The 15,535-nt window shown below is 40.3% G+C and overlaps 1 protein-coding gene across 1 annotated transcript; it reads left to right on the top strand.

Moving 5' to 3' along the window:
* Window positions 1–9,789: 9,789 nt before the first annotated feature.
* On the top strand, window positions 9,790–15,221 carry tph1a (tryptophan hydroxylase 1 (tryptophan 5-monooxygenase) a). The gene is made up of 11 exons (XM_036575484.1): window positions 9,790–9,947; window positions 11,828–11,965; window positions 12,161–12,344; window positions 12,476–12,576; window positions 12,792–12,859; window positions 12,987–13,183; window positions 13,332–13,467; window positions 13,733–13,859; window positions 14,046–14,141; window positions 14,300–14,433; window positions 14,606–15,221. The coding sequence occupies exons 1-11, from the start codon at window positions 9,852–9,854 to the stop codon at window positions 14,778–14,780; spliced, it is 1,452 nt and encodes a 483-aa protein (XP_036431377.1). The 5' UTR covers window positions 9,790–9,851; the 3' UTR covers window positions 14,781–15,221.
* The last annotated feature ends 314 nt before the right edge of the window (window positions 15,222–15,535 follow it).

Here is a 15,535-nt window from a genome sequence, read left to right on the forward strand (position 1 = left end):
AAAGGTCTGAGTCTGGTGACCTGATAAGAGAGTTTTGGGCCAATATGAGAAAGCGGGACCAGTGAGACGGATTGTTGACCAAACAGTCTCAAAAATCTGCATAGTTCCTGGTTGACCCAGATTGTCCATTTAATTGAGGACGGTACCCTGAAATGAGACTGATAGATAATCCTATATGTTCAAAAAAGGCAGACCAAACATGAGAAGTAAACTGATGTCCTCGATCAGATGGTATACCAAAATTTTAAAAATTACAGAAAGACTTGAATAAAGATGCCTTCAGCTGTCTGAAAAGTGGAAGGGGTATGATGGAAATGGTATGAAATAAACACTATGTGAAAACGTGTCTACAGCGGTAAGTACGGTGGTGTAGCTTTGAGAAGAAGGGAAGTCTATAGCAGTGTGGGACCACGGTCAAACGGGCACTGGCAATGGCATAAGTTTACTGGCTGCCAGAGCTTTTTGAGTCTTACACTGGGAACAAGAGGAGCAGAAACGAACCTGTGTACATAATTTTCCCACCAGTGGTGGTTTGAAATAAGTTGTTGTGTGTGAACCTCTCCAGGACGATCTGATGTAATCAGATGTAATAAGTCTATTGAGGAACTGGTCAGGTACATAGATCTTATCGGACGGACACCGACTGGGCACAGTTTTGCATTCTAGAGTCCTCTCAATTTTCTTATCTATCTCCTAATGAATGGAAGCTACTTCCACATGAAGGAAGGATATTTTCTGTTATTTCTGTGCTATTTGGTTCCTCATCATTTTGAATATAATGCATCAGCCTTTGTATTGTGAGAGCCAGTACAGAGGGAAATGTTGAACTAAAATTGGGAGAAAAACAAAGACCAACAAAATTTAATTGTTTAGCAGAGCGTACATACTCTCAGTTCTTATGGTCTGTAAAAGTGTGATTAGCACCCTCTAACTAGTGCCTCTTTCTTAAATCATGACAGTCCTACAATGACAGGGAACTTTGAGGAATCTTATATAAAACAAGGAGTTAAATTCTACATGTAAAGTGCTAGAGGGCTGAGTGACGTGTAATGGAGTCTAATCCAACAGGCTCTCCATCTCAGGCTGCAACTTTTAGTGGGGTTCTCAAGGGCTCCATATGAGTTTGTTGACAATGCTGCTGGTTAAGAAGTTCCCTTCTGCTCCAGAGTCAATCAGGGCTGAAACAACAAGAGAAGACTGCTAGCAGTACAGAGTGACAGGCAATAGAAAATACTTCACAACTAACCCCTTTGTGGGAATACACACCACATTAGCACATGGTGTGGTCTCCACGAGCTTTCTAGGAGTTGGCGCCTGACATCTGTGCGGACGAGTCCAACAGTCACACGGAACGTGACCAGCACTGCCACAATACATACACAGACCTCCATAATAGCTCCAAAACCTCTGCTCTGGGATCAGACTAGATGAGTCGCACTGCATGAGTTCCTTTTGAGGGACCTCTTCTTGATCTTCCAGAATTTTCTTGGAGCTGGGGTTGGTCGGTCAAAGATCCTGATGTAAAAAATCGCTCTTTGCTAAACCTTCTGGGTGTACACCGTTACAACAGCTGCCCTTAGACAAAAGCTCTCCACTTGATCTCCCTTCATGTAGGTGGTCAAAAATGGTCTTAAACTCAGAAAGAAACTGATCATGAGTAAGAGTCTGATTATGAGTGCAGGCTGCAGTGGCCCATTCTAATGTTTTATGAGAGAGTCACGAGATGACAAAAGACATTTTAGCGTAGTCAGAGCTTGGAGGAGAATTACAAAGCAGCTGAGTTGGAGGGAGGTGTGACAAGTGACTTAATGATCCTAATGCTGAATTGGCTTCGCGTCATGCCAACACGCCTTACCTGTGGTAAAATCACTTTAACACATATCCTCTTGTGGCTTATTGCTTTATTGAGGCAGATGTGATAAACAGTAAAATCTTATACCACAGATGTCACTTAAGCAGTGTGGAATCATTACCTGCTTTACTGGAAAGAGATTTAAGGCCACATAAAGTAGTTACAACACATTCATATTGCAACACACTCAAATTTCCCCAGTCTACAGCAGTTACTAGGTCTTGAAATGGATGGTCATTGACATACAGTAACACCCTGGAACTGGAACTGAAACGATTAACAATACAGTAATTAAAAATACATGAGCATCCACAATGTGTGGCTGCTAAAGAGGGATATGTCTTTGAGTGTGAGAGTGTGTGCATGTTGCATGGCACGTAGAGCGTTCCTTTCAGCCCTCTCTCTCTCTTGTTCACTCACTCACACTCTCTCCTGTACCGTGTCTCTCACAAGCTCTCACCCTCTCTCTCCACCTGTCTCATTAAAGTCTGTGTAACTCTCTCTAATCAGAGTCCCTTCATGTCATTTCCTGTGGCCGGTGCTTCTCTATCTCTTGTCAACAGCCGCACAATGAAAGTTTTCCCCCTCTCCCTCGACCGCCACCATCACTAAACCTTCTATTCCTGTTGGCCCAGAATAGACTGCTGACGCCATCACACCTTTTGATGGCTGCTAAGGTGGTCTGCCCTGACCATCATACAATTTTTTCAAAGGGTCTTCCCCCTTTTTGTTTAGTTTGTCACTTTTTATGGCTTATGACTCACATGATAAGTGTTGAAAAAACTTAATGAATGTTATTAAGTGATAACAATGATAGAGCTCATGAGGACCTTTAGTGAAGACAGCATTTTGAACTTGGTCTAATAACCCAGTTGGAAGTGTAGAGTTGAGTAAAAGACACATCTTCAGACCAGACCTGAATGGATGATAAACAGCCTTTATGTAAAACTTCTGTCATATCCAGGCTTGTGAGTCTGCAAATAGCATATGTCGTTATTTGTTTTGTGTTTACACAATTGGAAATTGTTGAAAGTCAGATTTGCATATAAAGGAAGTGAACATAATGCACTGCACAGGGAAATTGCCTCATACAAAATGAAGACTTATATGTCATATCCAATACATCCATATTAGTTACTGTTGTTCTAGGCTTATGAGAAATGAGGAAAGCTTAACAGACTTTTTTGAATTAAATAATGCCACAGGCACTTTTTCCTGCAGTATTATAAAGCAGATAATACCATGGCATCTACATGCAGTAAATGCATTAGTATTGGCCTTCCACTAAGTCAGTCTGTTTTGGGAGATTTTCCTAAGGAGCAATCAAATGGACATATACAGTGGCCCCCAAAAGTATCTGGACACTTTAACCCTTGGGAAACTTTACTGAAGTTCCTTAGGTTACGTCATAAAATGTTTAACAGTATAACATTTGTTTCAGTGAACAGCACTATTAGCACAACATCAGACCGATGCTGGATTGTGTGGAGAAAGCCTGAAGAAGAATTCCAACCAGACTCACTAAGAATACTGGAAAGCACAGAGGCAGAAACAATAAAATCTGGGGCTGTTTTTTTACAGTGGTGTCAGTGGGCTTGTGTTCATTGATAGGATTATGAACTGAGAGGTGTGCACAGACAGATGGGACATCTTTAAAGTCTACAAAGAAACTGCTCATAAGATAACAATCTGAAACATCCCAGCTGCCTTTTTTGGTCTCTTTTAAATAAATGCCACCTGGTTTAAAGATTGAACTTAATACATTTTGACATACAGCACAAATGTACTTTCTGGGGCTGCTGTATGTTACTATATATATTTAAAACTGTTTTGCAGATTTTCAAACAAATTTTGCATTGTGTGTGCACTAATGATATTTGGTTGGCCTATGGAACTAAAGTCATTAAAGTGTGTCCCCAGATGAACTGTTTGTTTGAATTAGGAAGATATTCAAACTGATCACTCAGATTGTGTGTGTGTGTGTGTGTGTGTGTGTGTGTGTGTGTATATGTGTGTGTGTGTGTGTATGTGTGTGTGTGTGTGTGTGTGTGTGTGTGTGTGTGTGTATGTGTGTGTGTGTGTGTGTGTGTGTGTGTGTGTATATATATGTGTGTGTGTGTGCATTTGCGCACATATGTACAAATCCTCTGATTGAAGTAAGCAGAATTGGGACAGATTACTTGTTTTTGTTATTTTTAATGTTATTGTTCATTAGTTTGTGTGTTTTTAGTTGAGTGTGTTTGATCGTGTCGTGCTGTGGGTTTAGTTAGAGAGGGTTGTGTGTCTAGCGTAAAGTGAAACCATATGGCTAGAAATATACCCAATTGTTTTTCATGTGCTGTTTCTGATGCTGTAAATAAAAAGAGCACTTCTCGTGGCAGAAATAATGGCCTCTGCTGTGATTCTTTCTGTGCTAATGGCACAGTATTGTCACCCAAATTCTATTTTAAAAATGTGAAAGGGAGGTGGTACTACAAAGTTGGATATATGATACACAGTACTGCGCAAAAGTCATAGGTAATTCTGAGGTAATTAAGGAAAACAGAAGTTTCCAAAACTGGACTTCAAAAAATATATTAGAACATATAGAGAAAATGGAACTCCTAACAGGAGAAATTGCTTCAGATCTGAGACAAATCCACAGGTGTTCCTGCCTATCCTTCCACTGTGAGAAGAGAACTTAAGACCATGGATGTGAAAGGACGTGTAGCTGTCAAGAAGCTGTTACTGAGAAAAGAAAATAGACAAAAAAGAAACTGAATGTGTTTGGGATTACTTGCATAACAAGAAGCAGAAAATGCAACTTCTAAGACTGAACTTTAAAGGTGTGGAAAAGTATCTCAGCAGACGTCTTTGAAAAACTGAGAACAAGTGTGTCAGTTTTTTTTACAAAGAAAAAATGAATGTTTAAATTAATTGTTGAATGACGGATGCTCTCTGACTTTTACATAGTACTCTAGAATCCTAACTGACCTATTTTAATGTAGCCTTAAGGTAAACAAGAAATAAGTGCTGCCGCAAGCCGAACACAAAGTTAGGTTTATAAGCCATAAATCCAGATTTGTAGTACATTTTACTGGTTGTCCAGCAAGTGTGCTGGCTATGCAATGAGGTGAGTCTTTAATGAGATGAGTGGGCACTGTTGAGCTCACAGTAGCACTGCTCTTTCTCTGTAGCAGCTGAGAGCCTCTTCAGCACAAAGGGCCAGAGCCTGCACAATGCCCTAGCTTTAATTAACATTGAGCTCCTTTTGTGTGGAGAGAGGTAAAAGGTTGGGGGGGAATAAGCTTGCACTAATACTGCGTCATATTGTATATTATGCTAGGTTTATTGAAGTTATAATTATGCATTACTTTTTTATACTTTGTTTTTCCAGTTTTCTGTTCTTCATTGATTCACACATTTATGTGTTTTGTCTATCCAGATCAACTGTTTTTTTTGTTTTGTTTATTTATTTTTATTTTTTTGAATGGATGAATGAATGAATACAATTAATAATTAATGCTTCCTGGTCACCTAAACGTACCACAGAATCATCAGTGCTGAAGGGCAAGGCTTTCAGTTATTTTGCTCTTTCCTTTCAGCTGACCAAAACCGGATTTTAGTTATTACCGTATATATGAACACTCAAAGGCTTAAGGTGACACCATGTCCTTAATTGAACTGTGTAGCTTCTGTCCAGCTAGCAGCATATTCACCTAATTACCCAGTGGGTCAGAGAGAGCACATCACACCATAGAGTGCTCATTACACTGACCTATGACATATACGCCTCCATAATGATTAACACCATGTGTGAAGGAGTACTACACAAAAGCAGTTGTATGAGTTGGATCTTTTAGTCCTCTCCTGCGGCTAAAAGGCTGAAAGCATTGTTTCTCCCGCTTAGAGACCTTTCTGTATTTTCTGGCTATACACCGGACAAATATTTGACCTTCACTGTGGTGACCTGTGTTGTTGTGCGTAGGCTTTTGGTGATGCATACAGCAAGGCAAATAAAACATACCCTGTGAGATCACTGGGATTTACAGCAGATCGGACAGCCCAGCTCTATCCTAACGCACACAGTGACACACCAAAGAACCTCATTAAGGACATGCATCAGGCCCTGTATCTGTAGATGTGACCTGGTGTTTATCAAGTCTGTCACTGAAGTATATCACTCTTCTCCCCAGATCTCAGAGGATTGTGCTTTGATCCTCTTTGTCTACCCCCAATCCAGGCCCCACAACAGCTACCTTGTGTCGAAGTGAGTTTGTTTGCCTTCCGCCAGGTGAGTTTCATCAGCCCTTCTGAGTTTACACACCGTCACCCACGGCCCACGCACATTAAACATACACACCTGTAGTACCTTATTCTCAGAGTGTCACACTGGGGTATTTTAGGAGCACAGACTAATGTTAGGATTGCTATTGGGTAAAAATAGTTTTCAAATACAGACAGAACATATAAGTGCACAGGCCTTATAACAGTCTTTCATTCACTTTAATTTCCAATGTTTATAAATGTCTCCTCCAGCAGTTATGTAACTTCATGAATAAGAAATCATTTATATAACCCCAGCTATCCCATGTTCCTTTCCAAGCAGCGTTTGTACTGGCATTGTGTTGTTTGTAAGAAAAAAAGTATCCATGCCCACTTTTTCACCAGCAGGAAGTGCCCTTCAATGCCTATTTTTCCCCTTTCTTTGTGCCTTGTGTAAGTCTGATATCCTGTCACGGGAGCTGTGCCTCATGGGCCACCTGATGGAGGCTGCTCATGTGGCTGATACATGCACTCCTAAACAAAGACCCTGAGGAGGGTCGACAGCATTAGGTCTTGAAAACCCCTCCAGGTCCTAAATCCCAGATGCGCCACCATGCATTTAGGTTAGCTGCTTTAAGTATATTTAAACTTCAGAGTGTGAGAGGTTCATCTATCAGACACAAAGAAGTCTGCAGTCTCGAGGGTCCTGAGAGATCATCCTCTCTGAGCTCTTTCATTGTAATTCTACTTTGCTAAAACCTGGCACCTGTGGGGTGTGCCACCTTGGATAAGCAACCTTGGGACACTATGCCCACACAGGAAAAATAAAGGTGAGACGTAATCCTCTTAGCATACACCCATTGACCCTTCATGTGCACAAAGCCTGGAAAATCACTGACCCACAGACAGACCATATGTACTACCTTATAGTACATAAAGAAAAATAAATTTGAGTAGCTTTTCTAAGTTGTGCTCTAATATATATATGTGTGTGTGTGTGTGTGTTTGTGTGTGTGTTTTTGTGTGTGTGTGTGTGTGTGTGTGTGTGTGTGTTCAAATATTTAGCTAAAGCACACATCATGTCAAAATTAACATTTTACAGATTCCGAAGAATAAATTTACTACTGACAAGCTGGACTTGTGAGTGCAAAGGAAAATTACTGCATAATACACGATTTTAGATGTTAATGCTCAAGAACAGCAGGAAAATACATAAATTAAATAGTGTGAATGTCACAGACAAATTATTAATTTTATATTAATTTTTCCATGTGCCTATATGTTTTACTATCTTCTATATTTCTGCTTTGTATATTTAAAAATAAGCAGCTAATTACTTGGACTTGACATGCTATCATGTAATTGATGAGGTGATAATGAAGCTGTTATTTTTATGCAATGAAACTGCACATCTTTGCTACAAATGAAAACGTAAACTGTTTCCAGCACATAAATAATGTTGTTGGAAGAAAACCTTTTATCTCCAAAATGATAACTTTACAGGAAAAGGAAAAAACCTACTTTACTTTTGATGTAAATCAGTGGAACCAGACTTTTTCCAAGTCATTTGGGGCTGTTACATTTGGTCCATTCTTCATGAAATTTACACACAATGTAAAGGGCAACAGGCATTTTCAAATTATGTCAAAAACTGACAGCTTTCTTCTGACAGCAGTGATGTATGGATCAAATTAAATATAATTTGTGAAAAGAGGCTGTGTCAAAGATTGGCAAAAGTATTTCTGACCACAGAGCAGAACAGCAAACATTATCATGATGAAATCGGAATATATTTTATTTACACGATATCTATTGTACATATTAATGATTTTGTAAATAAAACATTCCTAAAAAGAACTGATTTGAATTTACATGGGGGAGAATACAGGCTTCTCTCGTTGTTCCCTTTAGTTGCACCACTGCGTTAAATTACCTCTTGCTAGCTCTTGAGTCGGTTATGCGCTTCAAAATGGTGTAATGGTGCAGTCAGCAAGAGAGTGAGCAAAATAATATAGGCCTAGGAGAAAATTTAATAGCCATTGGGGTGAATGTCTTGAAACATATGTGTGATTGCTGTGTTATTGTAGATGACGATGCAATGTGAATATGACAAAAAGGACCAAATATCTTTACATGAGTATGTTATTTCTTGCAACTCATTAGGTTGTGCCCTACATACACCTTCTGTTAGTGAAAATATCTAGCCCAACATATACTATGGGTCACATAGTGCACTGTTAGAAATGAAAGTACTGTGTAAGTACATTTTTCATTCATCAAGGTACAAACCATGTAATTGTTTTAAGGTCCAATTGTGACTCTTAATAACTTTTTCCCTGGTGAAAAGTACACATTTGTTCTTTTTCATAATCTAATGTTTTAAAACCAAACAATAAAATAAAAAGCCTGGAGACGAGACGGGGTGTGTGGAGTCAATACAACTTAGAAAATATCATTTCTGTGGATTATGGTACAATTATGATCCCTGACTAAAGGTACTGAGATGAACCCTTGTGGGTACCACCCCATTGACAAGAGGGGTACTGCCCCAGTGACAGTTTACTACCTTTTTTCTGAGAGTGTGGCACAAAAGACAACTAAAGCAGTTAATTAACAAATTCTGGTTACTTTAAGAGACAGAGAGGTGGACAATCAGAGACAGAACTAACAAGATATTTTTTGAACAATGGGTGAACAGGCTTTCAACAGAACCCAGTCTAATATCAGCGGGTCGTTGGCTTAGTGTCAGACAAAGCGCAGACGGTTATCCAGAGGTAAGCGCAATTAGCTAAGTAGTGTCCCTCTCCTTTTACAATGATAAGGCATGTAACATTTTGGTGTCTAAAGCTGGTTTCTTTTGGGTATTCAGGTCTTTATCACATCACATCTGCTCAGCTGTGCCTAACAACCCACCTTCATTTTGAGCTTCTGTATAATTTTACTAAGTAGACTTGTGCCCCCAACCATAGCCAAATTACAGTATGTGTAATCTGAAAGCCTGTGACCAAAATTACTAAAGACACACAGACAGCTAAATTCATAGCTACTGAAATGGCAAGTGAATGTCTATGCCCACATTATAAAACAGAAAAGAAACCAAATTCTACAGCGAATAAACACTCGAAAACGTGCAGAAGTTACTGGAGATACTAGGAAGCCAGTGACCTGAAAGTGGGCTTAAAGGTTTAGGAGGCACAATACAACATATCCTCTCCCTTGAAATGGTTGTAGGAATTCCTCCCTCTTCTGTTTTCTTATGATGTGTGAAAAGTTATAGTGGCAAACGAGATTCTCATTAATATGACAGTCATTTAAATGAACCATCCCGTTCTGCTCTGTCTCTGCAGCAGCTCCTGGTCTAAGTCGTGGTGTCGTGGTTGGAGTTTTGCTTGTTCAGTTTTACGTGACTCACGACAAGCGTCGGTGACGAAAACACTGCATTTCCATAGTTGCCTGTTTTGTGTGCGTGCAGATCATCAGAAAGTAAACGAAAAAAAGTATTTCTTCTATCGAGAACGTCTGCATGACGTGGGCAGTGCTCCTCTTTTTCCATTTGCTCTCCTGGGGAAGATTATCGGGCCTCCGGTCCGTGCAGCTACACCCCACCCCACCCCCTCCTGCCCGCGCACTGGCGTTCATAAATACCAAAGCGCTCTGCCTCGGTGTATTATTCCATCCCGGGCAAACTGAGGAAGGAAACAGGCTGATCATAATCAGACCCCAGGTAAATAAATAGTAGCATCGCCAGCTCACAATGTACTCGACCAAAAGCGAGGGCCCGCGCAGAGGAAGATCATTCGACTCTATGAACATCGGGCTGTCTCTGGAAGAAAAGCAACTCAATAATGAGGTAAGACTTCACACATCATTACGACACATTTGTGTCTGAACTGCACATGCCAACCTGTTTTTTTTTTCTTTTTTTTTGTTTTTCAAAAAGTAACAGCAGACAACTAACAACAAACAGGCTCCCTCTGGCTTTACATTTAGACGCTGCACTGAAATTAACGTACTGTGCAGCTAAATTAAGGTACAAACTATGTAAATGTTCCCTCAGAGGTACAACAGTGGTTTTAAGGTCGAACTGTGTAGCTTAAACAAGTTTTTCTCAGGTGAAAAATACATAATTGTACTTTTTTTTAGAACCTAATGTTTTAAAACAGAACAATAAAATAAAAAGCCTGGAGACGAGACGGGGTGTGTGGAGTCAACACAACTTAGAGAATATAATTTCAGTGGATTTTGGTACAATTATTCTCAGCATAATATGGAGCATAAGAAAACAATACGTTGCTTTTGCTGACATTCAGACTTGGGAACTTATTCAAAGTGGTTATTTATCACAGCTCTGGCGCGGTGGCCCTTCTGAATAAACTCGTTAAGCCGTGAGAAAAGCAGTGCGTCAAGCGTTAAGAAGGTCAAGAGCGCAGCACACGCAGTCCTGAGGAAACGTGCGCGCAACGGCTGAGTCTGCAGGCGCTTCTCATCAAAAAGTATTAATCTGAGGAAAATCAGGCGAGAAGAGCTTAAAGCCCGTAAAGGTCCAGGCGCAGAGACACTGTAAACGATGAAGCTGACACGTGAAATCAAAAGGGACGTCAGGAAAGGAAATGAGAGAGGAGAGCTAGGCAGCTTGTTCGTTGACGTCCCAGTAGCGCACTCTTACAAATTACGCCAAGGCTCTTTGCTGAGCGCTACACGGCAAAGGTACATCTTAATGAAATACACTTAAGAGCAATGCGCGTAGAAGAGTGATTAATTGCAGCCTAATCCCGTGTTAGATTAAGGTAAGACGGGCTAATAATAGGCTTCCTCGTTCTCCAAATGGGATTGCTCTGTAAGGAGGCTCTGCGAGACAGACACCGGCCTGTCTCTATTAAACCGAGACGGTATGAGTGACCCGTGGGACTGGTTCTGACTCGAGAGACTGGCTCTAACCTGTGAGATTGACCCTGAGCCGTGAGCCCCGCTCTCAATGCACCGATGCTGTCAGGGATCCTTCTGATGGGAAGACGCGGGCAGCGGCAGCTGCAGCTGCTTTCCCCCATTCTCGCGCAAAGAACCATGGTTGGTAGACGAGAAGCCTCTCGGGAATGATGATTAGGCTGGGAAGGACGCAAGAAGTAGTTCGTCGTCTTAGAAATTCAAACCCAGAACATCCTAAAGCTGAAGTGTTCTCGGTTTGAAGTCTAGCAGTGCAGCTCTGGCGCTGTCTGTGGTGCTGAATTGACGCAGGGGAGCAAATAGGTCGCAGACGGTCTCGTGCCAAAGGCTTTAATTGGATAAACTCACTCGCCCGTTGACTGGCTTGGGGGTGTCTAGTATTCTCAGTAGCACATAATGAATGAAAGTCTTGGCTATACGAAAGGGAAAGGCTTTATTTCTTACCCGACTGGATTTCTTTTACATTCAAACTGTCAGACACTACAGCCTGTGTGTACTGAGGGTGACGAAGGTCCTGTTGGAGCTCTTAAGCGATTGTTTTCTTCCGCTTAATCCACATCAATCTGACTGACACGCGCCTGAAAACAGCTTTTGAGAAGTGCTGATGATATAAAATCAGCGAATCAGTTCATTTGATATTTAGCTGAATTAAAACTGTTTATTTGGTCGTTACTATGAATCGCAGATCTGCTACAGCACAAGAAAAGTGGGCTATACTGTTGCGCTCCAGAGAGATTTATGGGAACGATGCAAAAGGGAATGACGCTGTTTTTGCTTCTTTTACAGATGAACAAATCTGCCTATCCTAAGATAGATGAGAACAAAGATAACAAGAGCGAGTCTGCAGAGAAAGGTCGTGCAGCTATCGTGTTCTCCCTAAAGAATGAAGTCGGGGGGCTTGTCAAAGCACTAAAACTGTTCCAGGTAATCAGACTTTATCCACTAAGATTATAGGACAGGAATTAAACATCGTCTAACGTTAATAGAGAAGAAATGGGTCTTATACTACTTCTCTTTCTTTACATTTTTAACTCTGTTACATACAATTCAGCCTCAAAGCAAACGACGTTAAGATTTTTTTTCCTCTTTCCTACCATTTCAAATAAATTGACCAACTAGGAAAACCACGTCAACCTCGTGCACATTGAATCGAGGATATCGAGGAGGCGCAACTCGGAGTTTGAGATCTTGGTGGACTGCGACGGCAACCACGAGCAGCTCAACGAGATCATCCAGCTGCTGCGGAAACACGTGAACGTGCTGGAGACGGAGGCGCCCAGCAAGATCCTGCCGGAGGAGGACGGTAGGAGTCTGAGTCTCTGCTCTGAGTGACTGAATGACTTATGAATTTCAGAACAAAACTATTTGTGGGGAAAAACAAAGCAGTCACCTTTCTTTCACGGAAAATAATTCATATGTGTTATTCTCCTATAGAGATGGATAATGTGCCCTGGTTTCCCAAAAAGATCTCTGACCTGGATAAATGTGCTAATCGTGTGCTGATGTATGGATCAGACCTGGATGCCGACCACCCGGTAAGCACTGCAAATGTGTCTCAGGAAATTTGCCACTGCTAACACAATTAGACAAATAAAATGATGTACTGGCCCTGTTTAGTTTCTGTGTTGCTGTTTGAAAGCCTTTACTGTTGCAATTATTCAAATTTTGGACCAGTTTACTTTAAAACTGGGCCTCTTGCTGGTCTCAGTGTCTAATGTCCCTCCCTCACTGTCCCTTTTTTGGTCTGCAGGGCTTTAAAGACAATGTCTATCGCAAACGGAGAAAGTATTTTGCAGATCTGGCTATGAGTTACAAGCAGTAAGTCACTTGAGAAAAAATAATCTCATTATACACCATTTATCTTCAAGTATACTTCATATATATTTCCTTTTTTTGCAACATATATAAAGTATGTTTATTTTTTTGCATTGTTTCCCTCCACCAGTGGAGACTCCATTCCACGCATTGAGTTCACAGAAGAGGAGGTAAAGACATGGGGGGTTGTGTTCCGAGAGCTCAATAAGCTGTATCCCTCTCATGCCTGCCGTGAATACCTGAAGAACTTACCTCTGCTCACCAAGTACTGCGAGTATCGTGAGGACAACATTCCCCAGCTGGAAGATGTCTCACGCTTCCTAAGAGGTGAGACAGGGGCACCACACTCTGTATATTACGCATTATGTGTGAGTGTGTACAGGTATATGTGTAAGTTTAGATGATGGCGCATTTGAGAGCTACAAGACCACTGTTCAGGCCCTCTGTAGTGTTAATTATATTGTTATATCCTCAGAACGTACGGGGTTCACCATTAGACCCGTGGCAGGGTACCTCTCCCCCAGAGACTTTCTGGCTGGTCTGGCCTTCCGTGTGTTCCACTGCACACAGTACGTCCGGCACAGCTCTGATCCTCTCTACACACCTGAACCGTAAGTACAAAAAAAACAATATGCACATATTCTAAATGAGTCCTTTAAGCATTACTGTGTGTGTCACAGGTTTCTTAAAATCTTTAGTATAAGTAAAACAGTTTAAGATCTTCACTTAATCTTACAATGAAACACATTTTAGGCTTTAAGCTGCATTAGGAGAAAATGAAAACTTTGTTTAAAATAAGTGACTGCAGTATGAGTCTGAATAACTACAGTCTGTTTAGGATTCAGCAGAGTGTTTTGCTATTTTTGTGTGTTTCAGAGACACATGTCATGAACTGTTAGGTCATGTACCTCTTCTGGCTGAGCCTAGCTTTGCCCAGTTCAGTCAGGAGATAGGACTCGCCTCGCTGGGAGCATCTGATGATGCAGTTCAGAAACTTGCCACTGTGAGTAATTATCTTTAACTGTCATAATGAGATTTAGAATGAGTATCTGTTTATTATCACTGATGATTTTACAGTTTAAATAGTCTAGTAGATTTTTAGTACACTGGCACAAATTTTATCACATTTAACAAACCAGTCTGCACACTGACCACTTACAAACTGGGTGACAATTGCTGCTGTTTTCAGTGTTACTTTTTCACTGTGGAGTTTGGGCTGTGCAAGCAAGAGGGGAAACTGAGAGCGTATGGGGCAGGACTGCTGTCCTCCATCAGTGAGTTAAAGGTAATGTTGCTAACTTACAGTTTGTACACACAGAGTAATAAGAATAAGAATACTGCCTGCATGGTCAGGCTTTCACATTTCTTTAAATATATGGTTTTGCTAATATATCTCCAGGTTCCGTATGTGCTGGTTGGCTAAATAAAATATTTCTCTTTCAGCATGCTCTGTCAGATAATGCCCGAATCATGCCCTTTGACCCCAAAGTCACCTGCAAACAGGAGTGCATCATAACCACATTTCAAGACGTGTACTTTGTGTCAGACAGCTTTGAAGAAGCCAAAGTCAAAATGAGGTATGTGGAGCTAAAGAAGAAAGTTTACTAAGGAAATGTGTAGTATTATGGAATTTAATTTCTGCCTTTCCGACATCAAATGATCCATACTTAGATTAATTTACTCTCTCTGGCTATTATAGATGCGATTTAACACTATTTACCAAGATTTCATTCATTTTCAATTTTTCAGGGAGTTTGCAAAGACAATCAAGCGACCATTCACGGTGCGTTACAACCCCTACACACAGAGCGTGGATGTGCTGAAGGACACAACCAGCATCAACAGTGTAGTGGAAGAACTGAGACATGAACTGGACATCGTGGGAGATGCACTAAACAGACTCAACAAACATCTGGGCGTCTGAACGACTATCTCACAAGTCATGTTTTATATATTACTTTTTCCATCAAGAGCAAACACACTGAAATGTTTCAAGTTCCAAGACCAATTTTTTTCCAAATAGTTTATCTGTAAAAAATAATATGCCTTGTTTTGTATTTATAAAAATACAATTGATCAATCTAAGCAGACAAAGTCAACTTATTTATCTAAGGACAATTTCTTAAACCCTTTTAAAATCATTACAGCCTACTGTTAATTGTACTTTTCATTTTAAAAGAGATTTCTAGCCAGATTTATGCAATGGTAAAGATTAAATGAGTAAATCAAAATCATCTTTTACACTACTCTTATGACCATTACTCTTTACATGGTCATTGTAATAAAATGATGTTTGCTCTTGTAAAAATAATGCATTTGTGATTTCAGCTTTTTTGTGTAGAAGTCACTGAACGTCATCTTGGCATTGTAAGGCACCTTTTTCATTATAATTTGTTATTTATTATGAGCTTGTACCTTGAAGCTTTAGTATCATCTTTATCTGTTTATTTTTCTCTATATACAGTATTAGGGGAAAAGGACAAGTACATGTTTTGTTCTGTCTCAATGTGAACCTAATTCTATCACGTTCTGATAATATTTCTTAAATCTCCCCATGTTGTTAGCTGTGTCTCATGTCTTGTATGCTTAATTTAATCTTTTCTTATACAAAATGAGTTTGTTTTCATTTAGAATAAAAATCGTTAATGTTATTACGTCTTTGTTATGTAAGGATAATTT

This window comes from Colossoma macropomum, unplaced genomic scaffold (genome assembly GCF_904425465.1).
Source record: "Colossoma macropomum unplaced genomic scaffold, Colossoma_macropomum, whole genome shotgun sequence".
Taxonomy (NCBI): Eukaryota; Metazoa; Chordata; class Actinopteri; order Characiformes; family Serrasalmidae; genus Colossoma; species Colossoma macropomum.